The sequence below is a fragment of the Acanthochromis polyacanthus genome, chromosome 10 (genome assembly GCF_021347895.1).
Source record: "Acanthochromis polyacanthus isolate Apoly-LR-REF ecotype Palm Island chromosome 10, KAUST_Apoly_ChrSc, whole genome shotgun sequence".
NCBI lineage: Eukaryota > Metazoa > Chordata > Actinopteri > Pomacentridae > Acanthochromis > Acanthochromis polyacanthus.
Genome location: NC_067122.1, coordinates 4774818 through 4791393, shown reverse-complemented (window position 1 = coordinate 4791393; position 16576 = coordinate 4774818). Strand labels below are relative to the sequence as shown.

The 16576-nt window shown below is 40.3% G+C and overlaps 1 protein-coding gene across 1 annotated transcript in view; it reads left to right on the top strand.

Annotated features, from left to right (window-relative positions):
* The window catches only part of fat2 (FAT atypical cadherin 2), a 152115-nt gene extending 135994 nt beyond the window's left edge, over positions 1 to 16121 (top strand). Inside the window, exons 26-29 of the mRNA XM_051954476.1 lie at positions 282 to 381; positions 498 to 649; positions 2207 to 2475; positions 12192 to 16121. Of these exons, the coding sequence (XP_051810436.1) occupies positions 282 to 381; positions 498 to 649; positions 2207 to 2475; positions 12192 to 12688 (1018 nt within the window). The 3' untranslated portion in view covers positions 12689 to 16121. The remainder of the gene's footprint in view (positions 1 to 281; positions 382 to 497; positions 650 to 2206; positions 2476 to 12191) is intronic.
* The last annotated feature ends 455 nt before the right edge of the window (positions 16122 to 16576 follow it).

The following is a 16576-nucleotide window of genomic DNA, read 5'->3' as shown; positions in this document are numbered from 1 at the left end:
CTCCACTGAATCTCACCACAGCAGAGGTAGACAAAGAACGGACAAAAGTCGAAGCGGTTTTGACAGTGCAGACAGGCTGAGTCTGTGATATCTGACTAATGTAACAGAATTTCCTTTGGTGTCACCCTCAGGCAAGACATTTGCCCCAGTAGAGGCACAAAAATTACAATAATATGTTTTGGGACCTTGTGGGGCTACTGATGCAGCCACTGAGCCTTCAGGGACTGAACCATTAAACACTACAAACACACTCAACATAAATCTGTCTTCTAATCGTTCAGGTGCCACAACGAGTTTGAAGTCTGTTCGCCCAATCTGTGTCCTGGAGGGTTCGACTGTAAAGTCACCGACGGCTCCATCCACTGCGACCTGCAGCATCTGGTCAGTCAGAACAAATGGATTTTCATGGTTTCGTGCAAATCTTAAAGTTCTGTTCACGACATTAGACTTCCACCGGTGTCTTAAGTCATTCTAAGCTCGTGCTGTCCGTCCGTCAGGTGTCTCCTGAGGTGATTGGCTATGTGGAAATCATAGAGATCGGAGCCAGCGTGCTTGGATTACTCTTGTTGGTCGGCGTCTTCGTTTGCATCAGAAAACGATATGTTCAGCAGAAGAAGAAAAAGCCCGTCTGTGTGCAGGACTCCAATGGGTAAGAGGGAATTTTTGTGTCCACAGTAAATCCTGATGATGATATCCTGTAAGTCATGTGATGAAATAATGTGATCCTTTATCCTACAGACCTTAATGACTGTAAAAGCCCCATGTTTACCAGCTGCTTCTATTATAATATGTTGAAAAGCTAACGAATCAAGTGTAGCAACAGCTTTCTTGACTTTTTGCACCGTGTACTGTTCTGAAGTTCAGAATTAAAAGTGCATTTAATAAAGGCTGAGGGGAGGTAGCTGACCTGGAACACAAAGGGACTGGGGGGGGAATCTGATCCCAGCAGTAATGGAATTTCTTCAATTATACATCTGCAAAGTTGTAGAGGCACTTGAGGAGAAAAGAAAGAACACTAGACCAGGCTCAGAATTGATTTGTTCACTCTGCATCTCCCCAGACATCCACTTACATACAAACATACAACAGGGCATAAAATGTAGAAAACTTGCCGACGTGCACACAGTCTGAACATACTGTATTAGTGTTAGCGACATTATCAGCCATTTGGAGTCATGTCCAGCCAGTCCACAGATAAAGAACTCTTCTCAAATAGAACAAAAAAACAAACAGACTTGTGCTCCTTTCCATTATGTAGACAGTATGGGAAGGTGTGGGCTTCATGTCTGAACCAGCCCCCTGGTATCGCTTTGAGCAAGTCTGAACTTCATGCAGTCACATTAATATATCTGCACATAGATTTGATGTGCAGTAATCACTACTACTGCAGATACCCTGCTCTGAGACTGTAGCTGTGTTTCCATTTAACTGTTTGCAGGGATTTTGAAAATGGGCAAAAAATAAAGAAAACACAGACAAAGAAACGTCAAGTCTGGACCGTCTTCAGTTGTTTTGGAGTGAATTATTAAAATAGAGATGGATATAAATATAGATAAATCCATAAAATGTGGTATGATATATACATATATAAACAGAATCATGAATGATAAAAATGAAGTAATAAACATACATTAAATACACTGACATATGTAAATATAAACAGAAATCAAAAGAGTAATAAATGAAAGCTGTCAAATCAATCAGAAGTATGACTTAAAAGGTAGGTTTGCCTTTAAATATGTATTATAGAATCGAACAGCCACTTTGTCATTCATAACATATGCTAATTGTTGCACATTTGAACGAAATTTCAGTGCATTGGCTCACCGTCGGCCTGGTAAAAAATAAAAAATCTAAAATATATGTGTTAAATATCACAATATATACAATGTGAAAGTAATATGCTATGTTGACACGTGTATAAATTGTGCACTCCACACATGTACACTGAAAACACTACAGTATCATGCTAATAATGTCACACTATTACTTTAGTCCTTGGTTCATCCTTGATGTACAGTGTAATCTTATGACAAACATCCTGTAAGTCCCAAAGTCTTTTCTGTTGTATAGGAACACATGCATGAAGAACATCAACAGGGACCTGAATGACAGAAAGCCTTCACTTTACCAGACTGATCAAACCATCAGTGATACATACCCTGCGTCTAAAAAGGACTAAACACGTCTCTTTTGTCAACCGCAGCTACTTCCAGCCCAGCTTGGCCAAGAGTCTCAAAGCTAACTCTGAAGAAGTCAACCCCATTGAGCTGAACTCGTTGGTCGGCCGAGCCGACGACCTCGACCACTCGCCGTTCAGGTCTCTGCGGCCACGCAGCCAGATCGGCTCGTCGGGAGGCGTGTCTCCAAAGACCCATGGGCCGGTGGTGTGCAGCGTGGCCCCCAACCTTCCTGCCAGGCCGCCGTCCAGCTCCGACAACGACTCCATCAGGAAGAACCACTGGGACTACGAAGGTGTGTATCTATGTTTGCCTCTGAAACCCTCATTTGATTTGGTTTAAATCAGTGCAGGACCAATAAATCAGCTGGACATCAAAATGATTGAAGCCTGCCAGGTATTTATATGTTTATTGTGAGAGTGGTGCATGATGGGAAACACGGGGCTGTCTGTAGAGTCATGCAGTTAAACTTTGGAAGATGTAATGTTCGTAGACGAGGGATGAAGAAACAATGAGACGCTACACCACGAACAGCATGATGCAGATAATTTGATATAAATACAGGGATTACTGCAGCTTAAAGTGAAAATGTTGGTTACATGTTCTTTTGCCTTCCTTTCAATCAAAGTAAAAACTATCTGAAGAAGGTTTCAAGTGATTTTTGACGACATTATCCATCAAAGAACTTGAACAATCAGTGAACTAATTGACTGAGCCTTTATCGGCAACAATATTGAACTGATTGGTTATGTCGTTTTCTTTCTATAAAAAATGCATCTAGTTGTCACAGCTTCCAGGTTTTCTTGACTTCCGATTATATTAATTGTCGAACAGCGACTGGAAAAAGATTCAGTAATGAAAGCAGATAATTGTAATACAAGAAATAAAACAAAAAAATAACAAAATCACTGAAGAAGTAAGAACAGATGGATTAAATCAGTCATTAAAGGTGATTATAGACGTGTATTTGCTGTTAGAATAATGTGTCAACACACGACGCTGTTTAAACTTTGGAAGATGAAACATTCATAGACGAGACGACCTCAGTGGAACGCTACGCAAGGAACAGCATGAGGAACAGCACATAATTTGATCAGTTATTGGTAGAAAAATAGGGATTGCTGCAGCTTAAGGTGAAAATGCTGGTTCCTTGTGCTTCTGTCTCACTTTTAATCAAAGTAAAAACTATTCAAAGGCAATTTTGACGCGGCCAACCGGACACAATAGCATCAGTAAAGCGTGATTTCCGTGGTTCATGTCTGTACGTTTTTACGTTTCCATTTCTCCCCTCGCTGTTCGTGTGCGACCTCCCTCATTCAACATCTCTCGCTCTCTGCTTTTGTCCTGTCAAACCCATTAAATTTCTCCCTCCTCTGTCTGTCATTTCCTCTCTCTCGGCGTTGTCCTTTTGTATGTCTCGATTCGGTCCCTCGCATCTTTTTCTGTTGCAGTGTTTTTCTGTCACCTCCTTTCCGAACACTGTCCCTAACATGAAGGGATGCATTAGAGGGGATGAAGGAAATGCGCTGAAATTTAGCGCACAAAATAGTTCAGCCATAAGTGCAGCTTTGACTGGCGTGCTATAAATTAGTGTACAGCACAATGTTTTGATTATTTGCATTCTGTCTCATATTAGATCTCCTCCTCATTATGTCAACACTGACATAGCTCTAGAAATGTGGATGCTGCTCTACATTATGTGCACTTTCTCACTGTGGATGTGGAAACAGAAAATCGTTTATGTGCATTTTCACTGTTTCAGCCTCCTTGAAGTTTAGTGAAAATTGTGATTTAATACAACCTGGCTGACTGATTTCATCATCAAAAGCACAAAAAAACCCACAAAAAATGCATCTTGGGAATAATTAATAAGTAGTAACAGAAATTATGTTATAAACACAACATAGCCAAACCAACAGAACAGAAACACTCGCCTAAAAATAAGGAATACGAAATAAAACAAAGGAATCTAAACGTACAACTAGAAATTAAATGTTAGTCATCATTTACTAACTGAATTAGTGCTCAGTTCCAAGTCCATATTGCCCATAAATGCAGCTATTTTTTGGCTCTATGGGTCATGTTAATCTGCACTTTACACTTTCATTGCACAGTTTTAGGGGAAACGGAAGTTCAACAAAGCAGCTTGTGAGATGAAACTAAAGGCGTATCCTTCGTTTGGCCCCACCTGAGTGTTTTTTACCCTACAGCAGATAGCTAAGCGATACAGAGCTGCAGACTTATTTTTCCACGACGACATGATTTGATCCTTGTTTTTGGTACAGGATGGTATTAACCGTGAATATTTCACATCCTGGTATTGTAAATGATGTAAAGGTTGAAAGTGACTTGACATATGCAAAATATTTCAGTCAGACATTGCACTAATTCTGTCTTTTCCTCGAAGTTCTTATTGAAGAGCACTGGAATTTACCAATGTTCTCAAACGCCTCGCTTGCAGGGGCTGATGCTGATAGGCAGCTGCAGTTCACTCAGACACGTGTGTGAAATATTTCCCTCAAATGTCTGATTTACCCAAACTAAAACCAAGTGGTTTTATCTTCCTGCTCTGTTTTCTACATGCCCATGAGTAGAGTGTTTATAGACTTATGTGAAGCCAAAATCATTGATTGTGTTTAATAATATTTAATTTAGCAGTTCTAGTGCTGTGTTAGCCTTTCTAATTGAACATGCTGATTTTCTTTAACAGTAATATCTCCCTTTTATAAATATTTTTTAAATAATTAACTTCAGACTGCTTCATCTTTGGAACACACAACATTTGTTCCACGTTTTGGGAAAAGGAAGGCTGAGAGAGTCAGTGAAGAAATAAAAATATGCCGGCTTGTGTGCATGTGAGAGGCTGACTTTAGCTGTAAGGACCGAGGCAGAAAGAGCAGAACAGACTTAAAGCTCAGCTCTGATCTCAGCCTTTTCTTTCAGTCAGAAATAGTCAGAAATAAGCGTTCAGAATGATTGCTGTAAAAACCTGCTTTGGGACGCTGCAGGGTGCTCATGTTAATTGTCTTTTCAACACCGTTTTGCCAAATCTCTGCAACAGATGTGAAGAAGTTAGCATGACAAGAAGAGACGCATCAGTAGGAAATGTGCCGGGTTGAAATAAACTGGAATTCTCCTTTAAGTTCCACTTTTTTACTCTCATTTTTGCGCAAGTAAAAGCACATGTAGTAGTCGTGTAGGTACCTTTATAGGGCACCTGATTTGCTAGCAAAGGAATTCAGTTTGCTTGATAAAAAAGAAAATAGTTCTTACATTGTTTGCAGCCTAAAGATTTCGCTACATCTGAACACCTGTTTTTTTACTCTGCTGAAAAAAGGGATTTAGAATAATACAAAAGTGTCCTTGCATAAGGCCTATTGTCTCTGTTTTTCCACTGCTTTTCTTCCTCTTTACCTTCTCTCGCTATCCGTCTCTTTGGTCGTTTTCTTTCCTGCCGTTACCCTTAAACTTTCTCCTTTTGTTAAGCTCTCTCTCTGTCGTCCTTGTCTTTCTCGCATTCACTCTCTCCCCTTTTATGCGCAGCACTGTGGGTTTTTTTTTTCTTTCTTCATGTAGTGGATCAATACAACTGAGCCGTGACTCATACATCCACTGCTATGTTCTTGAGGCAGATGAAGAAAGGCAGATCAGGCGTTGGTCATGCCATCAGTCCCCAGGCAGTGCCAGGCTGGCAGGTCATTCATCTGCTTAACCTTATCACAGAGGATAAAGGACACATTCCTACACTACTTCACTTGTTATCTCACGCGTTGATAAAGGGGAAACCTCAACATTTTGTGTTTAATTTGCACCGTGACCCCATTAGTAAATCCTTATGGCGACTGACCCGACCTCACCTGTCTTGCGGGCAGATCACGCGATTCTCATGTGTTTGAAATATTCAAGAAATGGTTAAATAAGTGGGTGGACTCACAACACAAACACAAAATGAGTATATCAGTCCATGCTGAAAAAATAGGGCCTTTGTGTTCGATCACCATTGCCATTTTTTAAAATTCTTGTAAGATGGAGCTGGTCACATAAACCAACAATTTGTTAGCCTGTCTTCAAATAGTCTGACTTCTCTGCCCACTGATTCCTAACAAAAATGCAAATCTTAAAAAACAAGATTTTTAAATTGCCTCAAACAGACGGAATGAGTGCCTTTGTTCATGATCGCTTGCACGGCATAGGGGTCAATATATGAGAAATTCACGTCTGTTTTAGAACACATAAATGTTGAAATGTCTGAATTTTTAAGCATATCACTTGAGCTCAGTTTTTTTTTAATTAAAGGTTAGAGCTCCTAAACTCTCCTAAGTTTGTGCAGAGAGATTAACGTAGACACCAAATTATTTTATTATTTTCTGTATGTCTACATGAATTCTGGGATATAAAGTAAAAGTGAAAGGCTGCAGACACACTGATCTGTATTTAACACATGCCGACAGTCACGGATGGCCACCTTAAAATCCAGCCCTCGAATCTGATTATTTCTTTTCACGTGGTCAGCCTCACTTGAACCTTCCAGCTTTTTGCAAAGCCCAATAGAAGAGGCTTCATATTTGGCAGAAGGGAAATTTCAGGATTTTTAATGTGTTTTTCAAGGTTGTTTAGATCCAGAATTTGGGGAAACTACTTAAAAACGTTGCTAAAGGAAAACACTGGTGAATCATGATGAACATTTGGTTCTTATTTCTAAGACTTTCCAGCCAAACACAACCAAAGTGACCCCTGACTACACGCAGAAACGTGCACTATGATGAGTTCTGACACTAATTATGATTTTTATTTTACCTTTAACACACAGTATGACTTATTCATTGTAGGGAGAGGCCTAGAGGCTGTAGATATTCATTACTTTGCAGGTAAAACACAAAGATCTTAACAAATTCAAACTATCTATTTGCATAGTAGAGTATTTTAGTTTTATGAGACCTTGAATAATAAGTTGACTTAAGTTTGGGAAAAGAAAGAACTTTCAGATAGAAGGTTAAAACTAAATAGAGGTCAGTCTGGTATAAAAATAAATAAATCTTTGTGTGAGTCTGGTTTAAAGGATAGGTTCAGTTTTTTCGATTTTTAGATTCTGTGTTAATACAAAATCGGAAAAAACAGGGAGGGAATTTGGTCTGACTGACTGCAGTAGTTGTGTTTAGAAGACAGAAATTGGCTATGTATTTTTACCTGTTTCAAACTGATGTTTATATTTATTCAGTATTAGACAGGGACAATCCACAAAATGCAGTTTTTAAATGATGATTTAACAAAGATTTATTTAAAACTCATTCCACCCCCGTGAAAAAGTAATTGCCCCCTAAACCTAATAACTGGTTGGTCTCTTGGCAACAACAACTGCAGTTAAATGTTTGTTTCAGCTTCTGATCAGTCTTTTACATCACCATGGAGGAATTCTGCTCCACTCTTCTCGGTAGAATAGTTTTAATTCAGTCACATTAGATGGTTTTAGATCATGACTTTGACTGGGCCAGCTAGAACCTTCATTTAGTTCTTTCTGAGCCACTCAGAGGTGGACTTACTTGCATGTTTTGAGTCTTTGTCTTGCTGCAGAACCCATTATTGTTGAGCTTTAGGTCATGAACTGATGGTGGATGTTCTCCAGGAGGATTTTCTGATGGAGAGCAGATCATGGCTCTAATTATGACAAGTCATCCAGAGCATGTGATAGCAGAAAAATCTTAAATTTGGACTAGACATGATTGAGAAGTGTTGCATCAATTGGTCCAAGCAACTATTTTTTCCCATTGATGCTGTTTCCATATCGGTGCCTCATGAAGCTCCTTTAGCATTTCCTTTTCTTTTCCAAAAAAGCATCTACAAGCAAATCTAGTCACTTTATGGGCAAATCTTTGATGCTGTCTGGAATGGACACCAGCACTGTCCTCAGTTGCCAAATTCATTGCTTCTGTCTTTTACTTCTGGTATAAGTGTGAGTTTGTCAGACAATGTCACAGTTCTGAAATCAGCATTTTAGTAGCGATTTGGAAATGTAGATTAAGAGGCTGCATATCAGTCACTATTTCACATTTATTATGTTTGTTTCCCACATCAAAAATGCATAAAACATGTAGCTGAAAAGTTTGGTTATGTAAAAATACAGTTTGAGTAAACAGACTGTCTGTCTGTCTGTCTGTCCGTCCGTCTGTCCGTCCGTCCATCCGTCCATCCATAAAATAGATGAAGCTTCCCTGAGTGTCGCTTTCCTATCAATCCTTTGCAGTCACAGTTAGCCCATTGCCTTTGCCTTCCTAAGTGCATACATTTTGGATTAGAAGTGCTAAATTTAACTGAATATCTCATCCTAGTTCTGCAAATAACCGACAAAATGGCTTGAAACGGTTAATCTGGTGCATGTCAGTAGCTGATTACTCTCCAGAACCACAGACTTCACCTTGAAGTCAACAAAGAACTTCTAACATTTGTTATCAACGCTGCAGCCTGTGGCAGCGATCCAACACTTTGTTCTCTGCAGCTTCATAACGAGAACGGCTCTTGTGCTTAACACGTTATTGAACAGTGCAAAGTATGGAAGTAACACGAGCATAGATTTTGAGTCCGGATGAATGAACGCTGCCTTTGATGTCTGTTAAGAGGGAGATTTGTCGATCTTCTGCTGTTTTCATTACTTAAGATTGGAAACATCTTCATCCCTTTCTCCATCTTTCACTTTGTCTTCCTCTTCCATCTTTCCCAGTCCTCTCTTACATCTTTGTGTTGAATAATTTCACCATAACTCCTCCATCTCCCTCCATCTTTACTGTTGATTTTTCTCTGTTTCGTCTCATTTTTCTCCCCTCCCACCCAAGTTGTTCTCTGTCTCTTGTTTTTCATCTCATTCCCACCATCTCCTTTTCCAACTCCCCCTGCCACTTCGTCTCTCTTCTCATCTCCGTCTCGCAGTACGAGCAGCTGGGGTTCTGCTTAGTATTCTCGGTAACTCCAGCGATAGCGGGGGTCTTTCTTAATGTTGCTTTGTTGGAACAAACTGTATAATACATCTGCCTTGTTAGTTTGAGATTTTGATGAATGAAAGTCCAGGAATTTGAAAGGGTAATCCTCGAGAATCCGCTTTTAGTTTAGTTTAGTTTTTTTAGATTCCACCTCCTGTCTTTTCTGCTAAGCATTCGTTGCTGCAGGGTGTTTCCTGTCAATCACACCATGTGAGCAGAGCTGTGACCTTTTGTGGATTATTAGCGATTCTTTATTGTTGCTACGGTTGTTGTTGGATTTGCTGTTAAGCGGTTTGGGGATCGTTTAAAATCTTTAAATCCTGACATAAGCTAAATGCAGTTTAAAACCCTAACCCCAACCCTAAACAATGCCTGTCTGACAAAGGAGATGCTTTTGGTTGATTTCCTAAATTGTTTGTCCAGCAGAGCATCTCCAGCTCCAGTGTTTCCTCTCAGTACTGCCTGCAGCACATGTAGCAGAGTGTGCATCACAGCTGAGCAGACAGATAACGTGCTATATACGCTATCGATAAATCTGCGGTAGACCGACATCAGCCAATGAATTCAACACAAGAGGTCCTCGGTTTATGACGTCCTCAACCTATGTCATTTCGTTGTTACATCGGAACTGGTAATGTGGAACTAGTTGGTGAGCGGAGCAGATAAATAAGTCATCATGCAGCGCTATAAGACGGCTTTGTTTACATTTGCCTGTTGTATGCCACCTTGGATTCTGCTGCATTCACAAACTTTTTGCCCTTCATTATGGCTCCCAAGCATAAGTCAGGCTCTTCTGATGGAGTTCGGACTTACGGCAAAAATCGACTTACGTCAGGCCGTAGGAACAGAACTCAAACATAACATAAGAGGGTAGTAGGATAGTCTGAGCAGCACATTTTAGAGAAGAAGAAATAGAATAAATATTACTGACAATGTTTTCAGGTTTTTGAGACAATGTTCCTGACTTACTAGACGTTCCCTGATGCTGAATATATGCAGAAACATTACACCCATGAAATCCATTAGGTTCTCCTCAATGCTTGGGACAAAAAAAGATAATTTCTTCAAGTTTGACAATAAAAAAGACTTTTTTGTCAGAGCAAAAGTGTGTATCTGTGCTTGTACGGATGTTTGAAGCAGTGACTTCTGATAGATGGGATATTAGACATGGTTATACCACAGGAACAGCTGATTAATGAATAATAATTATGGCCTCTAGATGTTAGAAAATATGGAAAAATGCTAATACAATATCATATAATTTTATGTCATCATAATCTATCTAGACTTTTGAATTACATTCAACATCCTGACACACAGAGAGCAATGGTTCGTATACGGATATTCTGAAATGATCAATCGATACTCTGCAAGGGAAAATAACCAAAAGTATGAATTACTGCATGGTTGTCAACAAACTCAGAAAAACAATCGTTCTTCTGACACCCTCTCCCATTTCTTATTCAGGATTAGTGGATCAAAAAAGAGTGCTTTATCATAAAATACATATTTCAAGGTTGGGAACTTAGCTTGAGATTAGTTTCTGGGAAACACTTAACCAATAAAGAGGTGAATAAAAAGCTTGAGAAGCTTATCCTGAGGGTCCCCCTTGAATTGTCTTAATGCTGGTCGTAGCAGACAGAAGAGGATTATTCTGCTTTGCCATCATTAGAAGTTCTGGATCCGTCATCTGCCTTTAGGTAAAATGTAGAGACACTGAGCTTTCTTTAGACACCTTTCCTCCTCCTGTTCTGCTAATCAAACCCACATTACTGAAATCTACTTTCAAGGATTTAATATGCAAATAGTTAAAGCTGTCTTACCACACACAGCTCCAACTGTCTGGGTGTTTGTCAGTGACACCAGATGTTGATTTTGAGGGGGTTGATCAGTCTGGTCAGTTCAAAAATCTAGGTTTGGTGGGTGTATTAGTGCCAGTTTTTGCAAATTAACATGCACAACTTTGCCTTTTGTCTTTTTTAAACTAGAGGAAAGCAGCTAATAATAATAATAATAAAGAATTTGGCATTAGCATTAATCTCTGTGCAAACTTAGGAGAGTTTAGGAGCTTTAATCTTCATTCGGTCATATTGTGTCCAGTGAAGACGCATCTTTGCCCAAACATTATTTCAAATTTAGCTAACTAAGTACCTTGTTTTTGATTAGTCCAAAAAAAGAAGTCAGTGTTAGGTGTGGCCAAATCCAGCTGTCAGAAAATTACATTCCACTTTATCTCACTTGCAAATACTATTTAGTAATGAATTATTCATCATTCTTGTTCCTTTTTTGCATTTGATTACTATGATCTGCAACTAACAGTTATCTTAATGATAGATTTAGCAAGTAATACAGTCCATATAATGTGCAAAAGAAGGTAAAAAATGTCCATTACATCCACCCAGGACCCAGGCTGATGACCTGAGAAACGCTTGTTTTGACCAGCTGGTGGTTAAAACAGAAATCACAGAGAAACTTTGAAAACGTGGACCAAATGTTTGACATTGTAGGATAAATCATCGTCCATTACATTCAAGCCAAAAGGCTACAGCTGCAGCTCGACATCAGTTAACGGCAACATAGACTAGCAGGAAAAACACAGAAAGTGATGATTGTTTGTGTAATTACTCCCACTGCCAGAGGAGGGAGACAAAAGTTCTGGATTGCAGGTTGCCAATCAATGCATGAATCAAACGATTATCAGCCTGGCTTCAATCTTACATGAACGTGACAAGTTTAGCCATTAAACTGACAATGCCTGAACTTGTTCACGCAATGTAATCACACCTGTTGTCCTCTGAGGTCACAATCGATCCCGTATGGTTTGACTGTCATTTAATGATGTTCTCTAATTATGAACCTGCTTTGTCAGTCGCCATAACGATGACCAGTAGTCGGTACTGGTCCTAAAGAAAACCGTTCTCTTTACTAAACACTTTAAATTCTTCGTAGCATTTCGTGACAAACATATAGACTGGCAGATCTACAGAAAGTATCAGGACATATGACTCTGATGTTTTTCTTATCTGTCCTCTCTCCTCAGTCTACCCAGCTGACCCGGACTACTACGGCCGCCCGACAGTCCAGGAGTTCCCCCAGTTTGACATTGTAGAGGACACCTACTCCACCTCCACCATGGACTCTCGGAGGAACTCTCGTTTTGGTGGCTTCCCATTCCCACTGGACCGATGTGACCGCCGCGCACCCCTGCCGCCGTGCTACAGCAACCAAAACCTGGACGACTTCCTGGGTCCGGACGGGCTTCCTATTCCCAGCTCTCAGTGCCCCAACGAGTACACCGCCATCAGCTACTACCCCACCCAGCACACCCGCAGCCTCGACAACGTCTCGGGCGGCTACAAGAGACTCAGCATGCGCCTGAGCGTCGCCATGCCGTCGTACGCAGAGAATCCCAGCCCGCCGCCTGCGCCGAACCCCGCCCAGCCTCAAACCAGACCTGCAGGGCCGAACCCACGCAGCTACGACGGGTCCAGCATGGTGGAGAGCGATTATGGAAGCTGCGAGGAGGTGATGTTTTAAGGACAGGTTTTGGGCTCAAAGCCTAGCCTGCCTAGAGGCAATTTGCATCATTTCTGGAGGTTTTTTACTTTTAGCCACCAATCCACTTCTCCTCCATTCTAAGGCAGCTTTGTGTACAAGTAAACTTCTCAGATGAGTTTCTTCTGCAGTCTGTGGCTGTGAGATCTGACCTTTTTTTTTCACTCTGATGGAGATGAAAGCGACACATGAAACAGTAGTTCAGTTGTCTTTGATTTGCTAGACTTTTTAAAGTAGTAGTCTTGCTGTGCCAGACTAGATGGGGTGATTCATTCAGAGCTTCCCGGTTGCCTCCGTGGAGGAAGTTCAGCAGAAGTTTATCGTTTTTTTTTTTTTTTTTTTTTGGGGGGGGGGTTTGTCTAAGAGACACCACCAAGAGCACTCGTTGAGTTGTTGAACAGTATTACTGACTTGGCTCTGTTTGGGGCAAAGTGAGACATTTATGAGCTTCGACATAAAGCTTTTGCCTCTCGGAATAACGGACCACATTCAAAACGTGTTCAAACTGTGTAGCAGTCCCGCATTTTACTACAACGACAAGCCCACCGCTCTAAAGTCAACTGTGTTATACCGATCATTGTACATAAACATGAGACAGCAGGCACAAAGAAAACTCTGTTGTCCCGACGGTGTGATGTTCAGACAACAATGCTCAATGAGAAAACTCCTGAGAAAAGAGGTTTAATAAGAAGTGTTGCACTGATAAATCACCATTAAGGTTTATCTTATGCGCATTCTACAGTGTGTTTGTGTTCCTCAGATTTATGTGGTCATAAATGACTTCCAAGAATGGCAAGAAAACACACCAGTTTATTGTGCGCCTGATCCACTATTTCAGATTTATTAAAAGTGACGTTAAGCACATTTCATGCAGGATCAACATTTCAGTGAACTCTTTAATCTGCTTACTGTTGCTGTTGTTTATTGTTAGTGTCTACTATAATGACGAGGGCCGGATCCTCATAAAAATAAACCAAAAAAAAGACAAAAAAGATGAAAGTCATAAACACAAAAGTGATATAAGGTGATGTTATTTGTGAAGTATTTTTAACTAAGTGTTACACTGTTATCAATACTGTAGAAGTTCTGTAGATTTATACAGTCTGTACACATCGCTTCATGGATTTTAATGAGTCTGAACTAGATTACAGTATTTTTCTTTGGAGGAAACGTTTGCGTGTTTGTGATCAAGTCCCGCTATGCAGTGTTGCTGCCCTCGATGATAAAGCATTCTCTAAATGTGGAAAATGTTCTGCAGCAGTAACAAGCTGTCTACGCAGCCATTTTAAATGGTGCGAATGTAGAACTCTCAGATAAAACACATGCTTGTTTTGGTCAAAGGCTTGTTGTGCAGTGTGCAGCGGATTAAAAAGTGAATGTGTAATGTGTTAATAGTAGAGTTAATGTTTAGCCTGATCATCAGTTTCTGAATAGAGCTACAATATCCACGACTAAATCTGAACAAAATAATGCTGCACTAGATTTTTTATGACTTATTTTCTAATATTTTTATTACTGTTTAGTCTGCTGATTAGAAAAAGATCCCATTTTCCCAAAACCAAAGGCAATGTGTTGAAAAAGGTAAAGAAAAATGGATGGATTTCATTCCTCCATGCTGTCTTACTAAACAAAGCACACTGTGGTAGCGATGCATTGTACCCGTTTCTGAGTTCAATAAATACACAGTTTGTACTTTATTTAGCTCAATATGTTGGAAGAGCTACAAAAAGCCACAAGCATAATGTAAAAGTGCAGATAAGCAAATGTTTCAGTCCATCTTTCAGTTTCACATCCCAAATCCGTGACACCACGATTGTCGCATGTGGAACGTCCTGATATAATCTGTACAACAGAATCCATGCATTACTCCTGTTTATCCGTTAACTCCCATCGCCTTAGCAACCAATGTCAGAAGGTGATTATTCCGTCCAAACAAACACACGCACTCCCCGACCAGGTCATTTGTGAAATACCAGCGCAGACAGAAAGATCAGAACTGAAGGACAAATCTGCTTTCGCTGATGTTTGGACAGTTTGTGATTTCACAAATGACGGAGCACGGGGTGAACGTGTACGCTGTGTTTACCGCGCCGCTGCCACGTGCCGAGGATGCAGATGTCACTTGTAAAAAATCAAAGCCGATATCAGTTGAATTTTTATGCAGCTCTCAGCAGTTGGGGAGATAAGACACAAGGGGAGCGCTTGGACTGGAGAAAAGTGTCTGTTGTAACTCAAAGGATATCAAAAAATAAAAAAGAAATATTTGTTGCAACTTTTTCTTTGGTTCTTAATGTCCCAACTGCCAAATCTCTCCCATCTGGCAACATCCATCCATCCATTCTCTATACGCCGCTTTATCCTCACTAGGGGGTGCCGGAGTCGATCCCAGCTGACTCGGGCAAAGGCAGCGGACACCCTGAACAGGTCGCCAGTCTGTTGCCCATCTGGCAACATTAAGAAGCTAAATCAATCTGCAAATGTCAATACAGGGGGCCTCGACTTACGTTGGAGTTCCGTACGTAAGTCGATTTTCGCCATTTGTCAGAACTCTGGCGAAAATTTAAACAAAGCCGTTACGTGCATCACGATATCGATCAGTTCTTCAGAAAATTCATGTTCCAAGCATTTTATTTTTAATCTAATTTTACTTCCATGGAGATGGCTTTCCTTTCCTTCGAAGCACTGCCATCAGAAGAGTCTAACTCATGCTTGGGAGCCAAAATGAAGGGCAAAAAGTTAATGAATGTAAGGTGGTATACAACTGGTGAATGGAAACAAAGCCGTCTTGGAGCGCTGACGTATTCGTCCGCTCCACTCGCCAACTAGTTCCATGTAACCAGTTCATAAAGATGACTTAGGTCGAGGACGTCGTAAACCGAGGACCTCCTGTGCATGTTAAATCATTGCAGGTTTTGCAGGAGGCTGACTAAGCTTTGGCTCTATTTCTGAAAGAAAGAAAAGAAAAGAAGTAGGCTTTGGAAACAGAGACTTGAATGGCTACCACAGTGTGTTCTTCTACTTCTATTTATCTGATTCACACAAGTCTTTCTCATCTGAATCTGTGGATCTGACAGCACATTCTGTAAGGGTTATGAATAATGTCTTTCTATCACTGCTGGTTTGACTGTGACTGCTGTTTGAACATTTTGTTACAAAAGAGTTGTTATAATCGACAGGTATTGTGCTGTACAGTCGCTATCTGTGTGTCGCTGTTGTTGTGCAGAATATGAATCATCTGAATGTACGCCACATGAGGGTTTTTTTTCATTCATGAATTTTATTTTTGTATCAATGTGGGCCTCCCCATGTTTTGCTCTGTTGTTTCTCTGTGAGAGATTTTATTAAGATGCCGTCTTTTAGTTTTGTTTTCCAATATTGTAAAGAGAATATGAATAAAGATATTATCTTCTATAAACAGTGCTTGAAGATCGGGATTCTTGTTCTCAGCGTCCATCAAGGTTTAAAAGCACACATCTGTGGGTTTCCATCACCGCCAGGAAGGTAAAGTGAAAAAAACTTTAAACCCCATCCAGACAGGATTAGCGTTATCACAGGAAATCACGGGTAATTTGAATTTGTCCATGCACATCGTGATGTAAGTCCACCCAGACAGTACAATCATTTTCTGGGCTGGTCTGGAACAAATCTGCTGAGCGATTTCCTGAGGCGAACTTTTCGAATCCTGATCAATTTGTATTGAATGGAGGAAGCAATTTAGATGAAGACGACCGAAGAAGCCCTTTAAAGCCGTTAAAGATTTAATCATGATACATAAGAAATACTCTGCTTTGAATAGTACTTCACAGACCTTCAGACTTAAGAGAAGGTGACAAGATCACACAGATGGAGAGGTGTTGGAAGAGAATATTA